General features: G+C 45.3%; 1 protein-coding gene across 2 annotated transcripts in view; it reads left to right on the top strand.

Moving 5' to 3' along the window:
- The window catches only part of LOC127573496 (gamma-aminobutyric acid receptor subunit alpha-3-like), a 161,492-nt gene that overhangs the window by 63,565 nt on the left and 77,716 nt on the right, over window positions 1–20,211 (top strand). For both annotated transcript variants that reach the window (XM_052021775.1, XM_052021774.1), the window contains exon 3: window positions 6,436–6,557. In XM_052021775.1, coding sequence (XP_051877735.1) covers window positions 6,436–6,557 — 122 coding nt within the window. The remainder of the gene's footprint in view (window positions 1–6,435; window positions 6,558–20,211) is intronic.

Genomic DNA, 20,211 nt, shown 5'->3' with positions numbered 1-20,211 from the left:
GAAGTCAAGATGTTGTGTCTCTTACTGGGTGAAGGTCATTAGATTGTCCGTGAGGAGTTGTTTAGGATGATCCATCTTTGTGAGGCCTTTGAGATCCTTAACCTCGGATTTCTTGCTGAAGTGTTGCCCATCACTGTTGTTGATTTGAGGCCAGTCTGATGGAGATAGCAGAGCCAACCAAGCAGTGGTCAATCCAGTTGTCATCAGCAGCTGTCCTGACAGCAGTGGTACAGACATCCTTGCTGACTGCCTCTTGGGCAATAATGTAATCTAACTAGTGCCAGTGCCAAGACTGGGGTGTTGTGCTGGTGAAATGGAATGTTGTTTATGACATGATCTTACCCCAGGTACTTTGTCAGGAGGAAGACTCCATTGGAACTGAATTTCCTGACTCCTTCCTTGCCCATCATCCTATTTCAGAGTATTGCGTGGTTGGAGAAACAAAGTACTGCAGATGCTGGAATCTAGATGAAAAACACTATGATGCTGGAGGAACTCAGCAGGCCAGGTAGCATCCACGGACAAAAGCAGACGGTCGACGTTTCGGGTTAGGACCCTTCTTCAGACCTGACCTGAGTCCTGAAGAAGGGTCCTGACCCGAAATGTTGACTGCCGGCTTTTCTCCATAGATGCTGCCTTGCCTATTGTGTGGTTAGTTTCATGTGCTGCTGTTGAACTCATCCCAAGGATCAGTTTGTCTTTGCCCTGCAAGCCCTTTACTCATCCTCCCAGTCAAGCAGAATGGTACGGGGAGTTTCTCCTCGTGGTAAGCAGGAGTTTCTCCTCATAGACTGGTTAGTTTCTCATGTGACTGGGAGAATTTCTCCTCACTTTCTGATATCTGTGCCCAATACACTTTTACAGAAGTCCTGAAACAGCAGCTGCTCCTCTCTCTCTGCTCCATCTGCTGCTGTGCTGATCCTGGACACTTGTACAATTTGAACCAACACCAGGAAGTGGCAAATGCTTGCAGAATCACAGCATGGCATGGCACAGTGTCACAGCTGAGCTACTGCCTCACAACACCAGAGACACGGATTCAATCCCGAGCTCCAGTGCTGTCTGTGTGGAGTTTGCAAATTCTGCCTGTGACCGTGTGGGTTTTCTCCGGGTGTTCCTGTTTCTTCCCACATCCCAAAGACGTGCATGTTGGTGAGTTAATTAGCCTCTGTAAATTGTCCTATGAGGGGTAGAATCTGGGGGTATTTGATGAAAATGTGGAAAGAATAATAAATGGGATCACTGTATATGGGTGTTTGATTGTTGGCACGGCCTCAGTGGAGCTAAGGGCCTGTTTCACTACTTTATCTCCCCATGACTCCACATAAGAAATCAGCAAATAATCCCAAAGTTTATTTGAGCCCATCGGGTCGTGTGGTGGGAATTCCTCATTGTTGCTGGCCATGTGACCAGACAAGTTTGGTCAGAGAGACTGTTAGATGAATGACTGAAAGCACAGCCCTTGAGTCAGGTCACCTGCCTGTGCCTGTCCTTCCACTGAATGCTCACAGCTCTCGGTGTGGAACAACCTGCACTTTGACCCACGTGCACACTTAGAGATGCCATTCACTGCCTGAAGGTGACCGTATAACTCAAAGCATGGATGCCAATGATGACAACTCCTAACTCAGTAATAGAATCATCCAACACAAAACAGGCCTTTCGGCCCCCCGAGTCCATGCCGACCATCAACAAACCATTCACACTAATCCTATTTTATTCTCCCCACGTTCCCATCAACTCCACCCAGATTCTCCCACTCACCCGACATGAGGGGCAATTTACCCTGGCCAATTAACCTACTGACCCGCACGTCTTTGGGATGTGGCAGTTAACCAGGACACCTGGGAGAAACCCACGCGGTCACAGGGAGAACATGCAAATTCCACACACAGTACCAGAGGTCAGGATCGATCTCAGGTCACTGGAGCTGTGAGGCAACAGCTCTACTGGCTACACCACTGTGCCAATCTAATATCTGGGTGGTGCCAATTGTGTACAAATTATGACAGGTTGGAGCAAGGGCTGTATAGCCAACACCAACACACCCTGATGTGGTTGCAGTTAGTTGTACATGGAGCATAATTGGATGTTGCCAGTTAACCAGGGTATATAGCTAGCTGGTGCCTGTTACATGCAGAGAGTGACTGGTCATCAACGTCCATTAAATAGGGGACCTGACTGTGATACAAGGTGTATGACAAAGTGACTTGAATCATGGGTGTAATGATAAGTGGTTCTGGACAGACTGACACGGTCAGATGGTAATGAGAGATGTTGGTTTTAGCAAGGATGTGATATCTGTTTGTTCAAATACATCTCCAGGATTTCCTGCCCACTGCGCTTTACCTCCCGCCAACCATCGTTGCAAAAGATTTGCAAATGCAGCTGATCCAATCAAAGGTTTCAGATGCAGGAAGGCAGTCGATGAGGGCAAATTGTTCAACGTGCAAAAGCTTCAGTTTCCAAGGGAGACGAGTTACACTTGAGGAGAGGAGGATTAAGAAGTGATTTTCTGGAAGAAAACATTCTTCCACTTGAGAAGAGTGTTGTGGAATAAACTATCTGGGAAGGCCAGTAGGTCACGCAGTGTAAATATAATTGAGGTTCAAGAAGGTTGGTTTCCATTCTCTCGCCCAAAAGAAGGTCACAAGAAAATAGAAGCAGGAGAAGGCCACTCGGCCGCTCAAGCATTCCCTGCCATTCAATATGTTCATGGCTGAGCTGTGCCGGCCTGATCTCCTCTTCTATGCCAGCTCCCCATAACCTTCAATTCCTTTATCTTTCAAATATTTATCTGTCTCCACCTTAATAATATCTAATGATTCGGCCTCCACCACCCTCAGGGGCAGAGAATTCCAGAGATTCACCACCCTCCGTAGGAAGAAATTTCTACCCACCTCAGTTTTAAATGTCCGGCCCCTTATTTTGCAACCATATCCCCTTGTTCATGACTGTCCCACTAGTAAAAACATCTCAACATCTACCCAGTCTAGCCCCCTTAGGATCTTATATGTTTGAATAAGGTCACTCCTCATTCTTCTAAACTCCGGGGGATATGGACCCAACCAGTCCAGTCTCTCTTCATAGGACAACTCTCTCATCCCAGGAAATAGACTGGTGAATCTCCTTTGGACTGCCTCCAATGCTACTAGATCCTTTATTAGTAAGGGGAGCAAAACTTTGCGCAGTGTTCCAAGTTTGGCCTCACCAACACCCTGTACAACTGTTACAAAACTTCCTATTCTTAAACTAAAACCTCTTCGCAATAAAGGTCATCATGCTGTTTCCCTTCTTAACTACTTCTTTGACTAGCCTGCTAAATTTTTGTGATTGATGCACTGGAACACCCAGATCCCTCTGAACTTCACTCATCTGCAGTCTCTCTCTATTTAGATAGTAATTTGAATTTTGATTTTTGAGGTGCATGACCTCACACTTCTCCATTTCCCAAGTTTTCACCCAAACACTTTATCTATCAATGTCCTAATGCAGAAACACAGTGCCCTTCCAACCTCCACTAACTAGGCCTCAGCTCTCCTGCATGGTATAAACACAGAACAATAGTTAGATTAAAACAGCAACATATTACTTGAAACCCTGTTCCCATGACAAACCCTGAACAAAACTAGAAAATGCTGGGAGAACTCAGCCAGTCAGGCAGTACCTGTGAAGAGAGAAACCAGTTAACATTCCCAGAACAGTGGAGCTATTGCAGAACAATTCTGAGGAAGCGTCCCTGACTGAAACATTGACCGATTTCTCTCTCCACAGATGCTCCTCGACTGGCTGAGCTTTCCCAGCATTTTCTGGTTATGTTTCAAATTCCAGTATCTGCAATTTTATTTGTTGACAAATCTTAAACCATAAGCCCATAAAATATAGGTGCAGATATAGGCCATTCGATCCATTGAGTCTGCTCCGCCATTCAATCATGGCTGATTTTTTTTCAACCCCATTCTCCAGTGTTCTCCCCATAACCCTTAACCCCCTTACCAATCAAGAACATCAATCTCTACCTTAAATACACCAATGAATTGGACAGATTGACCATCCTCTGGCTGAAGAAATTCCTCCTCATCTCAGTTTTAACGAAACGTCCCTTTATTCTGAGGCTGGGCCCTCGGATCCTAGACTTTCCTACTAATGGAAACATCCTCTCCACATCCACTCTATCTAGGCCTTTCAGTATCTGGTAAGTTTCAATGAGATCCCTTCTCATCCTTCTGAACTACATCAAGTACAGGCCTAGAGGCATCAAATGCTCCTCAGATGTTAAGCCTTTCATTCCTGGGATCATTCTTGTGAACCTCCTCTGGACCCTCTCCAGGGCCAGCACATCTTTCCTCAGATACAGGGCCCAGAATTGTTCATGATATTTAAACCTTTGAAATCTTAAAATGGATGATTGAAGAGTCTGACTGAAGCTCTGGTTAGCTAGCTTAGACTGGAGTCCTGGGCAACACCATTTGTGCCTCTAAAGTTTCATTGGGTGATTGCACACTATTTGTGCTGCCATTGGACATTGAGAAACCTACTCAGTGACAGGAGGTAGCCAATCTGAAGTGTTGACCCTGTTTCTCTTTCCACATATCCTGCCTGCCCTGCTGAGTGAGTGTTTCTAACATTTTCTGTCTTAATTTCAGATTTCCAGCATCTACAGTTTTTTTCTTGATTTTCATTTCCTGGGGTAAAAATGAATCTGTGCTCCAAATAAATGGGTAATGTAGGTACATTGCATTGAGCTCACTTGTAAACTCTTGGGGCCCATTTCTTAACCTGTTTAAGAACCACACTGGAAACATGGTCTGCAGTGAGTACTGGGATCACCTCCCTGACTCTTGGTGACCTTGTGAACACCCCTGTCAGTTGTCAATGTTCCCTATACCAACCTTGTCACCCCTGTGATCACCACCAGGGTAATGCTGGCAGGGAAAGTATCCCAGCACACATCCCTTCTTATAGCATGATGCCCATGAGGGCCAATGGATGCCAACAGATTGCACAATCGAAATAGGTAATTGGTTTATTGTTGTCACATATACTGAGGTACAGTGAAAATCATTGTTTTGCATGCTATCCATAAAGATCATTTCATTGCTTAAGTACATTGAGGTAGTTCAAGGAAAAAGCAATAACAGAATACAGAATAAAGTGTTACAGTTGCAGAGAAAGTGCAGTGCAGGCAGACAATAAGGTGCAAGGCCATGACGGGGTAGATTGTAAGGTCAAGAGTCCATCTTATCATACTAGGCAACCACTCAATAGTCTTATAACAGCACTTAGAAGCGACCTTTGAGCCTGGTGGTATGTGCTTTCAGGCTTTTGTATCTTCTGCCTGATGGGAGGGGCGAGAAGAAAGAATGTCCAGGGTGAGTGGGGTCTTTGATTATGTTGACTACTTTACTGAGGCAGCAAGGTGTAGATAGAGTCCATGGAGGGGAGGATGGTTTTCATGATGTGCTGAGCTATGTCCACAACTCTCTGTAGTTTCTTGTGGTCTTGGGCAAAGCAGTTCCAATACCAACCCATGATGCTTTCTACGGTGTATCTATAAAAATTAGTGAGGGTCAACGGGACATGCCATATGTAGTTGAACCAGGACAGGCTATTGGTGATATTTACTCCTTGGAACTTGAAGCTTTCAACCATCTTGACTTCAGCGCCGTTGATGTAAACAGGAGGGTACGTACCACCCCCCTTCCTGAAGTCAATGACCAGCTCTTTTGTTTTACCGACATTAGGGGAAAGGTTGTTGTCATGGTCCTGAGAATGGTTACTGAGCCCCTACCTAGTTTGGACCTGCTTAATCCATGACCCAAAAGCAAGCAATAAGTATTTCCAACTGCTCCTCCTCAGAATTAAAGTCAGGGTGTCCACAAGTGAAACTAAAAGCTACATGTCTTATCAAGCTGGAAATCTGAGAGCCTTTCCCCAAAAACATTGTAAATATTGGGCAACAGTAAGTGTGATGGACCTTTATTGGATAAGGGTATCAACAAACATGGAGCTAAGCTACAGAAACTGTGAACTATTGTCTAATGGAAAGGTGAAACTGATCCAAGGGGCTGAATTACCTCCTCCTGTTCCCCTGTAACAGGTACAGAGAGTGGAGCGAACTCACCTTGTTCCTACCAAACAGACCCAATGGGAATGATGTTTCTGGAATGAGGACAAAGATCAAACAGAAACAGGAAATGTTGTATAAGATTCAGCAAGTCAGGCAGTACCTGTGGAGGGAGAAACAGTTTTATTGCAACTGGATTCTGAGGAAAGGTTGCAGACCCAAAACCTTGACTGTTCCTCTCTCCATAGACACTGCCTGACTTGCTGAGTTTTCCCAGCATTTCCTGTTCTTATTTCAGTTTTCCAGCATCTGTCAGATTTTATTTGATTTTTATTTGGAAAATAAATTGTGTTTTTTTTTATTTGCAGATTTTCAAAGAAGCACGCCCGACCAGCTCCGACAGACGGGAAGGACAACATCACCATCTTCACCAGGATCCTCGATCGACTGTTGGATGGGTATGACAACAGGCTACGACCTGGCCTTGGAGGTAGGTGTCAGTGCAGCCCCAGAGTCCTGAGGAACTCCAGGCCATGTTCCAATCAACTCTCCAAACCTGGCCAACTTTCCCGCTTCACTCCAGGACCACTCCACATAGTACAAACTGTTTAATGCAGCACAGTGTGGATCAAGAATGTGGATCTCTCCCAAACAGGGGGTGGCCTATCCCAAGCTGCACAACTGACCAATGCTGTATAAATTTGGCCCAGCCTGGAATACCGACTGTGAGTGTGCATCACTGCCTGGATGTCCGGGTGTGCCAGTCCTGACTTTAGTTTCCCACTCCTGTGGTGATTGGTACTGGGTCCAACCCTTAAGGGGGACTCTCCACCCAGCACAGCACTACTGGCAGAAGTGTGCTGCTGTGCTGGTGGAGAGAAGACTCCATCATTCCCCGATTCATGATTGTGGGTGGCCTAACGTGGGAAAGTGCATACTCCACATGAGGGACACGTGGAGCAAGAGGGAGTGATGTTTGGGAGCAGGGCCTCAAGCCATTCAGGGCAAGAACTGATGGAGTAATTGCTACAGTGCCTCGAATCGTATCACACGTGTTCCAGCTCAACCACTGAACACCCTCAGAATTCATCTCACCCACAGGCATCTGACATAATCTGGCTGTTGTACCTCCATCTGCCCCTTACTGTCCCCATGCCTCCTTCCCCCCCCCCCCCCCCACCACCACACACACACACACACACACACACACACACACACACACACACACACACACACACACACACACACACGAGCACACATGCACTTCATGGCTACATCTGTCAGGACCAGTGCTCGGAACAACAAACTGATGGGGACAAAAAACAAACTGCTGGAGGAATTCAATGTGTCAGGCAGCATCTGTGGTGGCAAAATGATGGTTGATGTTTTGGGTTGAGACCCTTCATCAGGACTGAGAGTGTAGAGGGGAGATCGCCAGTATAAAGAGGTGTGAGGCAGGAGCTAGCAGGTGATAGATGGATCCAAATGAGGAGCAGTCATTGGCAGATGCAGGCAGGCGGGGGAGGGAGGGGTGGAGATAGCGACAAAGGCCGAGAGGTGAATAGTGGAGACAACAAAGGACTGCAGGTTATGGAGTTTGATCAGAAAGGAAGGTGGTGAGTGGAACCAGATAAGGGAGGGATGCTGGGCAAAAGGGAACAGTGGGGGGAGAGGAGGGGATAGGGGTCTGAATGAGTTGAGTGTGTGGGTGATAAACTGATGGGGACCTTCCACACCTTGGTTCACCAGGGGTGGAGGGTATGATTCTCCTCCTCGTTGACCTTGGGTTAACTGAGACTTTACCAAGCTGAAAGTATCACAGCTATCACAGGCGTGTGTGGAGTCTTTTTACCATGACTCATTCCTGTACAGCAGTGAACGTTCTGCCTTTATCTACCTGTCCTGGCCGCCCTGCCCACCCTTCTGCTCTCACCATATTCATCTTTACACCATTGAGGAGCTGCATCTGGCCAGGAACTCCACTCCTCAGTAGTTCTCCTACACCAGTTCAATGCCCCAACACCACAAAGCAACAGCTCAAAGACTTCTAGTTCTCCTGAGGTTACAGGCTAGGAGTGCACTTTTCTCTCAGAGAGGCCCCTGGCATCAGTAGGGTGCGGAAAGAAGAGGGGTCGGGAAGATCTCTTGGGAAGAAGTAACACGTAAGTGTTCCCCAGAGGATTTGGATGCCTACAAAAGGGGCCACATATGGGATGAATGTTCTGGAGTCATATTGAGAAAGAGACTCCTTGGCCCACCAAGTCCATGCCATCTGTTGTACTTATGTAATTCCACTTACCCCCATTGGGTCCATTACCTTTTAGTCTTGGCAATCTGAGTACTTGTCCAGATGCTTCTTAAATGCTGTGAGAGTCTCTTCCTCCACCAGCCCCTCAGGCAATGCATTCCAGACTCCAACCACTCTCTGTGGAGAAACATTCCCCCCTATTCTTCTCAGCCTAAACCCATTCCTCCTATTTTTAGACACACCCATGATGGAAAAAAGATATTCGCGAGGTATCTACCCTATCTTTAAATTTAAAAATTTAAAAAAATTTTTTTTATTTACAGCGTAGTAACAGGCCCTTCCGGCCCAACGAGTCCGTGCCGCCCATTTTAAACCGAAATTAACCTACCCGTACGTCCTTTGCAATGTGAGAGGAAACCAAAGCTCCCGGAGGAAACCCACGCAGACACGGGAGAATGTACAAACTCCTTACAGACAGTGACGGGATTTGCACCCATCTACCCCCTTATATTTTATATACCTCTATCAGGTCCCCCCATCAACCTCTCCCACTACAAATCTGAGAGCAGTTGCACAATCTGGGTCACATGGCTGATGTTTCTCCAATCCTGTGAGGTCCCAGTGGTATGGCGGAGCAGACATGCTCCATCCTCTCACAGGACACCTGCGTCTCTCTCACCCTCAGTTCCAGTGATCTCAAGCTGTCGCCCAATAGCCCAAAACACTAGAGTCACCAGCCAGGTACATTTGTATTTATCTCTCATGGCTTCTGGCAGTTGTTCAAAGGGAGAAACCTTCCACTGGTCTCACTGCGGTGATGGGATGGGAGCGGGACACTGTGTAGCAGTGGGATCCGTGTGTCCAGAGGGAATGTTATCCCACAGGCTGAGCCCTCCTGGTAGGAGGTTGTGCAGGAGGCATGGACAATGCTCTGGAGCATTGGACGTCACTGAAATCCCTTTGTCAAGATCCCAGCGGCATTGGTCCAGAATCTAGGCACAGGGCAGTTAGTTTTTATTCCCCAAGACCTGGCAGCTAAAAAATAACAGGCCCCGTGGGTTGCTTAGAGCATCACCACGAGAACTTTCTTCTGATGGGCCAAGTTGAGTTATTCGTTCAGGGAATGACAGTCCTTGTAATTCTCAGTGAGCTCCGGGTTCTGAAGGGAAGGCTGGTGCTGCACGGGTGTGGTCTGTCGCTGCCTGAACCTCTGTCCCACTTCAGCTCTTGTAAATCTGCATGCCCCATCACCTGGTGGTCTGTGCTGAAGGTGAAATAGACAACCTCCTGTCTCCTGAAGAGGGACATCAGTAGCCTCCATAATAGAGTCGTAGAGTCATACAGCATAGAAACAGGCCCTTCGGCCCACCTCATGCTTGCCGATCATTGTATCCATCTGTACTAATCCCATTTACCTGCGTTAAGTCCGCAGCCTTGGCAACTTAGGCACTCATATAGATGCTTCTTAGATGTAGTGAGAGTACCTGTCTCCATCAGCTCTTCAGGCAGTGCATTCCAGGCTCCAACTACCCTCAGATCCCCTCCTAACCCTCTCCTTCTCACTGATGCTCTCGTCTTGGGAAAAATTATTTTTATTATTTGCCCTATCTATCCCCCTCATAGATAATGTTACAGTATCCAGGAAAACAGCATAGTAAGCCATCACCTGGAAAGGCCAAGGTACTGTGAAGAACACAGTGGCCTTAACCTGTACAGAGGAGGTGTCCAGGGTGGGTGTGTGTCCACATCTCCACCTGCCACAGATCTCTGTCACCATTGCCTTGGAAAACCTCAGTCTACGGAGAGGTGAGCTGGAGATAGAGCATGGCTCCCTCAATGCCCTTTGAAGATGGGGTGGGCAGACATACACCCCTTTTCGCCTCCTGTCTCAGGATCCCAGCAAGTCAGCCACTTCTCGGCCTCCTGGTGCTGGGAACTTCAAGGCACACCCTGGCATAGGGCAGTTAGTGCAGGAACAACTGGTGAAGCTGGTAAAAATGACAGCAGCCTTCGAGACCACGACAACCTCCCATGTCCTGCAGCTGTCTCCAAAGATGGACATCATCTGTGTGAGTGGCCCTTTAAATTTCTGTCACTGGTTCAATGTGGCAATGACGGATGTCCTAATGCATCAAAATGTCTCCCAATTTCATCCTGCAACGTCCAAGCCAGCATTGGGCAAACAATGGCGTCACACCAGATGTGTACTGGCGCCTCCCCCAGTGGAAGTGCCAGTATATTCATCTGCATTCACGAACCCCTCATAAAAATATCACATTTCAATTGTGCAGAGACAAATGGGCAATCCAGGTTCCAGGCAAACAAACTAAAACATTAAAGAGGGCAATCGAGAGAAATCATGCGCAATATTTACATCTGGCAAGGAATCCAATTCCCAGGAATTATAAACACAGTCCCAATAACTGGCAATTGATGCTTGGCCAATCACTATATTAAATCTGAGTCTGATAGACCTTCCAATTGTGTATCAGGGGATATGGAGCACTGTAGCGTTATGGAGCTAGCCAATGAAGGGAGGGGATTGCCGGGGCTCTGAGAGTGATCTAAGTCTTTGCTGGCCACAGGTGAAGTGCCAGATGACTGAGGGTAGCAAGTGCGGCTCTTTTATTCAAGAGAGGTAGCAGGTGCAAGCTAGGTAATTGCTGGCTGCTGAGTCTATTAATTCTGAGGGATAGGATTAGTCTGCATTGGGAAAGGGACTGATCAGGGACAGTCTTGACTAATTTGATTAAGCTTTTTAAAGAAGGTAAAAGACTACATTGATGAGGGCATTGCAGTTGACGTGGTCCACATGACAAGGTCCCACATGGAAGTTTACTCCAAAAGATGAGAGTCCATGGGATCTAAGGCAAGCCGGTTAATAGGAGGCAGGGGTAATGGTGGAGGGCTGTTTTGGTGATTGGAAGCCTGTGACCAGAGGTTTATCACAGGGATCACTGATTGGACCCTTTCTGTTGGTCATCTACATAAATGGTTTGGTTATGAATGCAGGAGGTATGATCAGTAAATTTGCAGATGACACAAAAATTGGTGTTGCTTTCTGGTGAGGACAATAGCCTTAAGCTGCAGAATGATATTGGTAAATTGGGGAGAGCAATGGCATATGGAATTTAATCCTGATAAATGTGAGGTGATGCATTTTTGGAAGATCATTAACGGTAAAACATATACCATGAATGATCAGGCCCTAGGGGGTATGGAGGAACAAAGGGACTTCAGTATTCAAGTCCATAGATCCCTAAAAGTGGCAACACAGGGAGATAGATGGTGAAAAAGTGATACAACACAAGGACATGGCACAACTTTATACAACTTTGGTTAGGACACTTCTGGACTACTGCGTGAAGTTCTGGTCACCACACTATAAGGAGGTTGTAGTTGCACTGGAGACAGTGCAGAGGAGCTTCAACAGTAAGTTGCTTGGAATGGAATGATTCAGTTCTGAGGGAAGACTGGATAGGCTGGGTTTGTTTTCCCTGGAGCAGAGGAGGCTGAGGAGGATCTGATAGAGGTGTATAAGATTATCAGAAGCATAGATAGAGTAGCTGGTGAGAAATCCTCATATCAGAGATGTCTAAAAATAAGTTTAAGGCGAGAAGTAGGAGGGTTAGAGGGAATCTGAGGATTTTTGTTTTCACCCAGAAGGTGGCTGGAGTCTGGAAAGTGCTGCCTGAGGAGCTGGTGCAGGCAGAGACTCTCACAACATTATAAAAGTATCAGGAAGAACATTTGAATAACTGAGGCATAGAAGGCTATGGAACAAATTGGTAAACGGCATTAGTGTGGATGGGTATGTGGTGGTCAGCATAATGCTGTATGACTGTGACTCAGTCAACCATCATCTCACTAAACGCTGGAACAGGTGATAGGGCTTACCCTATCTTTTTATGTTGCTGATGTCAAGATGGATTTGTTAAAAAGCAATATAAAAACAGAAACGTCTGGAAACAGATCAGGCAGTCTCTGGAGAAAGAGAGACAGAGTTAATATTTCAGGCTGATGACCCTTCAATCCGGATCATTTGTAAATAATAGATTTTGGGTAAATAATTTCATTGATTTTTTATGAGGAATCCATTAATGCAATAAAATGTTACAGAATAGCCACTGACAAAAATGGGAGTGATCAGAACGGGGGCAGAGGATCGAGATGAGTTGGCAGGTTATTATTTGTTGGGTGCCTCAGAGATCAGTAGCGGGCCTCAACTTTTTGCCATTGAAATGAGTGACAGATGAATAGAGTGAGGGCACAAATTCACATGGGAAAACATGTTTTGGAGATACAAAGAATCTGCAAAGGGATAGGTTAAGTGAATGGGCAAAAGTTTGGGGGACAGAGTAAAATGTGGGGAAATGTGAGCTTTGAATAGAAAAGAAGAATATTATCTAAATAAAGAGCCCACAAAATGCTGTGGTGTGGAGAGATCTGCATGTCCTAGCACATGAGCTTTCAGGTGTAGCGAGTAATATGAAGCCAAATGGAATATTGCCCTTAAAACAAGCTAAGTGGAGAACGTGTAGATACCCAAGTTGCCCAGAGGAGATTAGAGCTCTCCCTTCTTACCTCCTGCGATTGGTAGTGATACTTCAACCTTTGTGATGTCTACACATGACTTGAACGACAGAAATAAGAGTTATGTATTGAGGTCTGAAGGTAAGACCATGAGGTTGGCACAGGAAGATGGGAGGATGCTGATGGAAACATGCAAAACAGTGGGAAATGGGCCAACTGCAAGCATATTCCCTTTGCTCTTTACTCTGTATTCCGTTGTTGCTTTTACCCTGTACTACCCCAATGCACTCTGTTCTACCTCAATGCACTGTGCAATGAATTGATCTGTACGAACGGTATGAAAGACAAGTTTTTCACTATATCTCAGTATAAGTGACCATAATAAACCAACACCAATACCAATATTCATTTTGGAATGAAGGAAGATATATCGGAGTATTAGTTAATGGTGAGAAATTTAGATCTTTGAAGCAACAACAGCATTTTGTTTTCTTTTTCATTTTCTTGATGTGGATGTTGCTGTCTAAGGCTGCCATTTATTGCCTCTACCCGGTTGCCCTTGAGAATGCGGCAGTGGGCCACACATCTGAACTGCTCCAATCCTTATGACATTGGTGGTATCAGAGTACTACTAGGTAGGGAGTCCAGGATTTAGACCCAATGATAATGAAGGACCAATGAGATACTTCCAAGTGAAGACGGTTGTGGAACTTGGAGGGGAAGCTGAAGGTGGTGAGGTTCCCTTGAGCCCGCTGCCCTTGTCCTTCTCAGCATAGAAGTCAAGGGTTTGACAGGGGCTTGGTGAGTTATTAGGTGCATTTGGTAGATGGTAAACCCTTCAGTCCTCGTGCATCAATGGCAGAGGGTCGATCAATTTGGGTCAGTTGTACCATAGGATGTCAAGTTTCTTGAGTGTTGATGGAGCTGCACTCATTGGGACAAGTAGGAAGTCATAGAGTCATACAGCTCAGAAATGCATCCTTCATCCCCCACGTCAATGCTCTCTGTTGTGCCTATCAACACTAATCCTACTTAGTCACATTAGGACTGTATCCTTTTATGCCTTGCCTTTTCAAGTGCTTGTCTAAATGCCTCTTAAATGGAGTGATGGTATCTGATTCCATTACCTCCTCTGGCAGGACATTCCAGGTGGCAATCACTCCCTGTATAAGACACTTATCCCTCACATCATCTTTTAATCTCCTCCCTCTTAAACCTGGGCCCTCTTGTTTTAGAGAACCCTACCTGGAGAAAAAGATTCTGTCTATCTACTTTATCTGGTCCATTTATATACCTCTACCAAGTCACCCCTCAGCCTCCTTTGCTCTGGGAAAACAAGCCCAAAATATTCCTTCACAACCCTGCTCTATTTTCTTGCAAGTTGTGGAAAGGTTTTTACAATACAGGACTTGATTAATGGATTGATCGCGTAGACATGCCCTGGGACTGGGAAATTATGATTGTTATCCTGTAATCAACAAAGGAACAATAGAAAAACAAGGATATTGCAAGCTATTTACTGTGAGTATGGCAAGGGTACTTCAGTTTATCATTCAGGATAAACTAAACATTTGTACCAGCTGCTCAGATAGGGATGGTGTGGAATCATGAAGGAGAGTTTTGTTTGTCTGGTCCTAGTGAAAGTATTGAAGCTATCTCTAGCGGGTTTTATGAAGAGTGTGCCTATAGTTGCTGTTTTTACGGACTTCCAGAAGGTATTCGGTAAAACTCTTCCTACTTGTTATTGTGAAATCAACAGAGCAGTGAACTGGAGATAACCTTGGAATCTCAGGGGCAGAGAACAAGAATTGGAATCTCTCACATCTAGATTTTTACAATATCTGTAACTAACTTGGAGGTAGGAATAAGGATCTGTACATTCACATTTACAGATTATGCTAGAATGGAAGCAAACAATGTTCAGAGGAGCAGGGTGTTAGATAGGGAGATTGATGATCGAGTGGGAATGGCAGAGGGAGAGACCAATCAGTCCAGGGATGTGTGAGGTCACCTACTTTAGAAAGAAGGATGAGAAAATGGAAAACTGAGAGACTAGAAACAGGGGAGGAGCAAAGAAATTTAGGGGTTCATGTACGCAGATCACTAAAAGCTAAATACACAGATACAAGAAGTAATCAAAGAGCCTAATGAGAACTGGTTGTCCGTGGGCTGGGGACGATGTAATGGAACTCCTGCTGCATCTGTGCAGAACTCCTGTCAGCCCTGTGCCTAGGCATGGATTGATAGCATCCTCTTCACTTGGTACTGGTACTGGTATTGGTTTTATTATTGTCACATGTACCGAAATACAATGAAAAGCTTTTGTTTGCATGCCATCCAGACAGATCATGCCATACATAAGTACATTGAGGTGGTGAAGAGGAAAACAGAATGCAGAATGTTGTTTTACAGTCACAGAGAAAGTGCAGTGCAGGTAGACAAATAAAATTCCAGGGCCTTGACGAGGTAGATTGGGAGATCAAAAGTTCATCTTTTAGCATGTGAGACGTCCAATTAAGAATCTGATAACAACAGGATAGAAGCTGTCCTTGAACCTGGTTGTAAGTGCTTTCAAGGTTTTGTATCTTCTGCCTGACGGAAGAGGGGAGAAGAGAGAATGACTCGGGTGAGAGGGGTCCTTGATTGTGTCGGCTGCTTTCCTGAGGTAGTGGGAAGTGTAGACAAAGTCAGTGGAGCAGAGGTTGGTTTGTGTGACGGACTGGGTTGCATACACAACTCCCTGCAATTTCTTATGGTCTTGGGCAGAGCCATTGCCATATCAAGCTGTGATGCATTAGATAGGGTGCTTTCTAATGTGCATCTGTAAAAATCAGTAAGTCATCAGGGAAATGTTAAATTTCCTTAGCCTTCTGAGGAAGTAGAGGCATTTGTGTACTTTCTTGGCCAGAGCGTCCACGTGACCAGACCAGGACAAATTGTCAGTGATATTTACATCTAGGAACTCCTCTTCAGTTCTCAACCATCTCCACCTCACCATCATTGATACAGACAGGGGTGTGTACTCCATCCCACTTCCTTAAGTCAATGACTAGCTCTTTTGTTTTGCTGACATTGAGGGAGAGGTTGTTGTCTTGACACCATGCCACTAGGCTCTCTATCTCCTTCCTGTACTCCATCTCATCGTTATTTGAGGTCTGGCCCATGACATGGTATCATTTGCAAACTTGTAAATGGAGTTGGAGCAGAATTTGGCCATACAGTCGTGAGTGTATAGGGAGTATAATAAAGGCCGAGGACGCAGCCCTGCAGGGCACCGGAGTTGAGGATAATCACGAAGAAAGTGATGGTGCCTATCCTTACTGATATGTAAGACCTTGTGTTGGTCAGAAAGTCAATGATCCAATTGCAGAAGGGTGTGCAGAGTCCTAGGTCGACGAGTTTGGAGATGAGTTTGTTTGGAATTATGGTGTTGAAGACGGAGCTGTAGTCAATAAATAGGAGTCTGAAGTCGGTGTCTTTTTTATCCAGATGTTCCAGAGATGAGTGTAGCTCATTGAGAGGTGATCCAGTGTAAAAATGATGAAAAGGACAGACAAGGGTCTACTTCTTCTGATGGCAGAGTATTTAAATTGGACCCAGGCTGTTGGACAGAGAGTAATTTTTCACCTAATTGGCAGGGGAGATTCTTCTGAAAGACCATGGATAATGTGACATTAGAAATGTGAAAAATAATTGTTCAGTAAATATATCGAGTGCTACAGAGCAAGGACATGTAAATACAAATCAGTCATGATATAACTGAACAGCAAATCATGCTCAAGAGACTGAACAGCCTCATACTGTTACTGCACAAAATGAAAGAAGCTGGATCAAAAAAAACTGCTGGGGGATGTCAGTGGGTCAAGCGGCATCTGTGGAGGCAAGGGGATGGTCAGTCTTTCGGGTCGAAACTGGACCAGTCCATTTGAGACCATTCCTGATGCAGAGTCTTGACCCAAAACATTGACCATTATTTTGCCTCCACAGATGCTGCTCGAACCGCTGAGTTCCTCCAGCAGTTTTCTTCTTGCTCTCATCTGGTTGGTTCCCCAGGTTGGGAGTTGAGAAAGATTCCTGCTTGTATTCTTCAAGATGAACTTGCGATCGCATCGACGGAGAGGCAATTTTAATTTTGAGCAGGCATGTTGATGGCGTGACAGGCTGCAGCCAATCCATCGCAAGTGGGCCCATGAACATAACCGTATGTGACAGGGAAGAACACATTTGTTTAATGGGTGTAATTCTCTGTTCCTGTATTGAAATAGAAGAGTCAGTCCAATGAAAAAAGATCTTACTCTAAAATTATTATCCCTTTCTGGGCCTCTCCTGCACAGCTTCCAACATATCCACACTAGAATTTGCATTTCTGAATTTTACAACATTATTACTTTATACTTTGGGGTTTCTTTTTTCAGTTGCTCCTCCCACTTTCCAGGTGGGGTTGGCTTATGCTGGACCCTGAGCGCCATGCAGAAAGTCTTTAAACCCGTTGTGCTTTGGTCTGAGTCTACAGTGAGGCAGGGATGGACTTTAACTTCTTATGGAAATAGATGGAATTGAGGATGGACAAGGCACTACAGTGCACAGGCAGGCAGTAGGAATTCCTACTGTCCTCAGCCCCAATCACCACTCTGCCACATGCACACTTTACGACCTGGCCGACTACCCACATTCCTCTGCAGCCACACACAAAGCACTGGAGGAACAAAGCAGATCAGGCAGCATCTCTGGAGGGAAATGGGTAGTCAACGTTTCAGATCAAGACCCTTCATCTGGACTGAATTTCCAGCATCTGCAGTCTCTTGTGTGCACCCACATTCCTCTCATTGCATTTCCTCATGCAAAAGATAGTAAAGTGTCCTCCTCCCACCACATCCCAGATCTCTTACATTCTTCTACTATGTTGTTGGGTGGGTATCCCTTATACCAGAACATGTCCATTTAAATTGCATTCTGCTCATTAAATTAGGGAGCCAACTAGTTTATCACCAGTAGTAATATCGCACTGTGCATTTTCAACCCACTAATATTGAGCCTGTGACTTTCATAATAGGTGTGACATTTTCAGATGTTTCTGGGATAACCTCCATGTCAATCAAACCTATTGCTTTTAAGACTTGCCACACAAGTCAATAGAGTGGAAAAGAAGACACATGCCATGCTTGCCTTTATTAGTTGAAGAATTGAGTTCAAGAGTCAGGAAGTTATTTGCAGCTTTATAAAACTCTGGTTAGGCCACATCTGGAGTATTGCATTCAGTTCTGGTCACCCCATTATAGGAAGGATGTGGAGGTTATGGAGAGGGTGCAGAAGAGGTTTACTGGGATGCTGCCTGTATTAGAGGGCATGTGCCATAAGGAGAGGTTGGACAAACTTGGGTTGTTCTCTCTGTAGCGGCCGAGGCTGAGGGGAGACCTGATAGAAGGTTATAAGATTACGAGAGGCATAGATTGAGTAGACAGCAGGTATCTTTTTCCCAGGGTTGAAATATCTAATACCAGAGGGCAGGCTTTCAAGGTGAGAGGGGGGAAATTCAAAGGAGATATTTGGGGCAAGTTTTTTCACACAGAGAATGGTGGGTGCCTGGAATGTGCTGCCAGGGTGGTGGTGGAGGTAAATACAAGAATGGAGAGATATGCACCATGTGCAGGTGGAAGGGATCAAGTCTACAGTATTATAGCAGTTAGCGTAACACTGTCACAGTGCCAGCAACCCGGGTTCAATTCCAGCCACTGTCTGTTAGGACTTTGTACGTTCTCCTTGTGTCTGCATGGGTTTCCTCTGGATGCTCCGGTTTCCTCCCACATTCCAAAGACGTACAGGTTAGGAAGTTGTGGGCATGTTATGTTGGTGCCGGAAGCGTGACAACACTTGTGGGCTGCCCCCAGAACACTCTACGCAAAAGATGCATTTCACTGTATGTTCTGATGTACATGTGACTAATAAAGATATCTTATCTTATCTTAATTAGTTCAGCACAACATAGTAGGCTGAAGGGCCTGTTCCTGTGCTGTACTGTTCTATGTTCTAAAGAGAAGACATAGCTTACTTGTTTGGGTGACCAACAAGCTGGATGCCCATACAAAAGTAGCAATCAGGTCAAGCTATCCAAGGTCATCCTGATAAAGCATTTCTCTGTGTTGTTCTGTGTTATAAATCCCAGCCAGATGGGGTAGTTCTACAGCCACAACATTTGATATTAACATCATGCACTGTCATCAATGAGTAAGGTAATGTCACATCTAAATTGGGACATGGATCTTCTGAGTTTTGGCTTTAGAGTTTTCAGAATCGCCTTCATTCAACGTGTGATATATTCTGGACGGGCTGGAAAGGGGAGCAAGATTTGTAAACAAAAGAGAAAGGAGTAAAATATTGTGGGTAAAGGGTAAGGTTGAGAGGGGTGGAGCAGGAGCACTGATAGCAATGCCTAGGACAAAAAAATGCAATCCTACATAAGTTCAGCTATGTTGTGATGATAAAATATTTGTGTTGTTATGTGATCTTCTGGTGCTTGGCAGGAGAACGTTAGAGCAGCCAGAAAGGCATTGTGGGCAGTTTAATGAACAGACTCACTCAGGTCATAATCAGGCAGGGCATAGCGACCTTGAAGCAATGACTTGATCCTTTCTTGTTGCAGACTTAGCCTCTGAAGTCAGTTAGTTTGAGCTTCCTGCACCCAATGAATATTAGACAACAGCTTATTGCCTAGAATGAGAAGCAGAATTTGATCCACATATCCTTTCTACTCACATCCTACAGATTAAGGGTCCCATAGTTCACAGTTATTAATGCATTCCATAACAGACACCTCTAGTCTCCTTCACTCTACGATATTCTTCAATGTTCATGCCATTATTTTAATTCACATCCAGTCTGAAGAAACTAGTTCACAAATCCCTTCATCTACCTACAACCCTACCCTACGGATGCTTTAAAGTAAACAACTCTTCAGGACCTATTGCACAGGGGCATTTCACATGACAAACACAAAACTTTCCTACTGTGAATCAGCACAGCATCCAGTACACATGAACTGATATTCAGCTAAGGGAAGTCACCCGTGCTCAACCCTTGTCTTTATCTTCATTGATGGGTTGAGTGCCTTGTTGAGTTACTGGCAAATCAAAGCCTTTCGCCTCAGTCTTGGAGTCAGCTGTGATAATTGTAGATTGTGTCATGAGGCTTCAGGAAGCAGGCCGTGTCTCAGAACACCAGATCTCTCAGCCATCTCTTCATGCCTCACTCACCTGCCTGACTGACTGCAAATTATTGAACTCAGTTCACACTTCTGGTAAAGCAAGGTCAGGTAGTCCAAGCCAGGGGTTAAGGGTGATAACAAGTGCAAACTGATCTTGCTGCA

The sequence above is a fragment of the Pristis pectinata genome, chromosome 8, assembly GCF_009764475.1.
Source record: "Pristis pectinata isolate sPriPec2 chromosome 8, sPriPec2.1.pri, whole genome shotgun sequence".
NCBI classification, from domain to species: Eukaryota; Metazoa; Chordata; class Chondrichthyes; order Rhinopristiformes; family Pristidae; genus Pristis; species Pristis pectinata.
The sequence above is the reverse complement of the archived record's forward strand: the minus strand, read 5'-3'. Positions and strand labels throughout refer to the sequence as shown.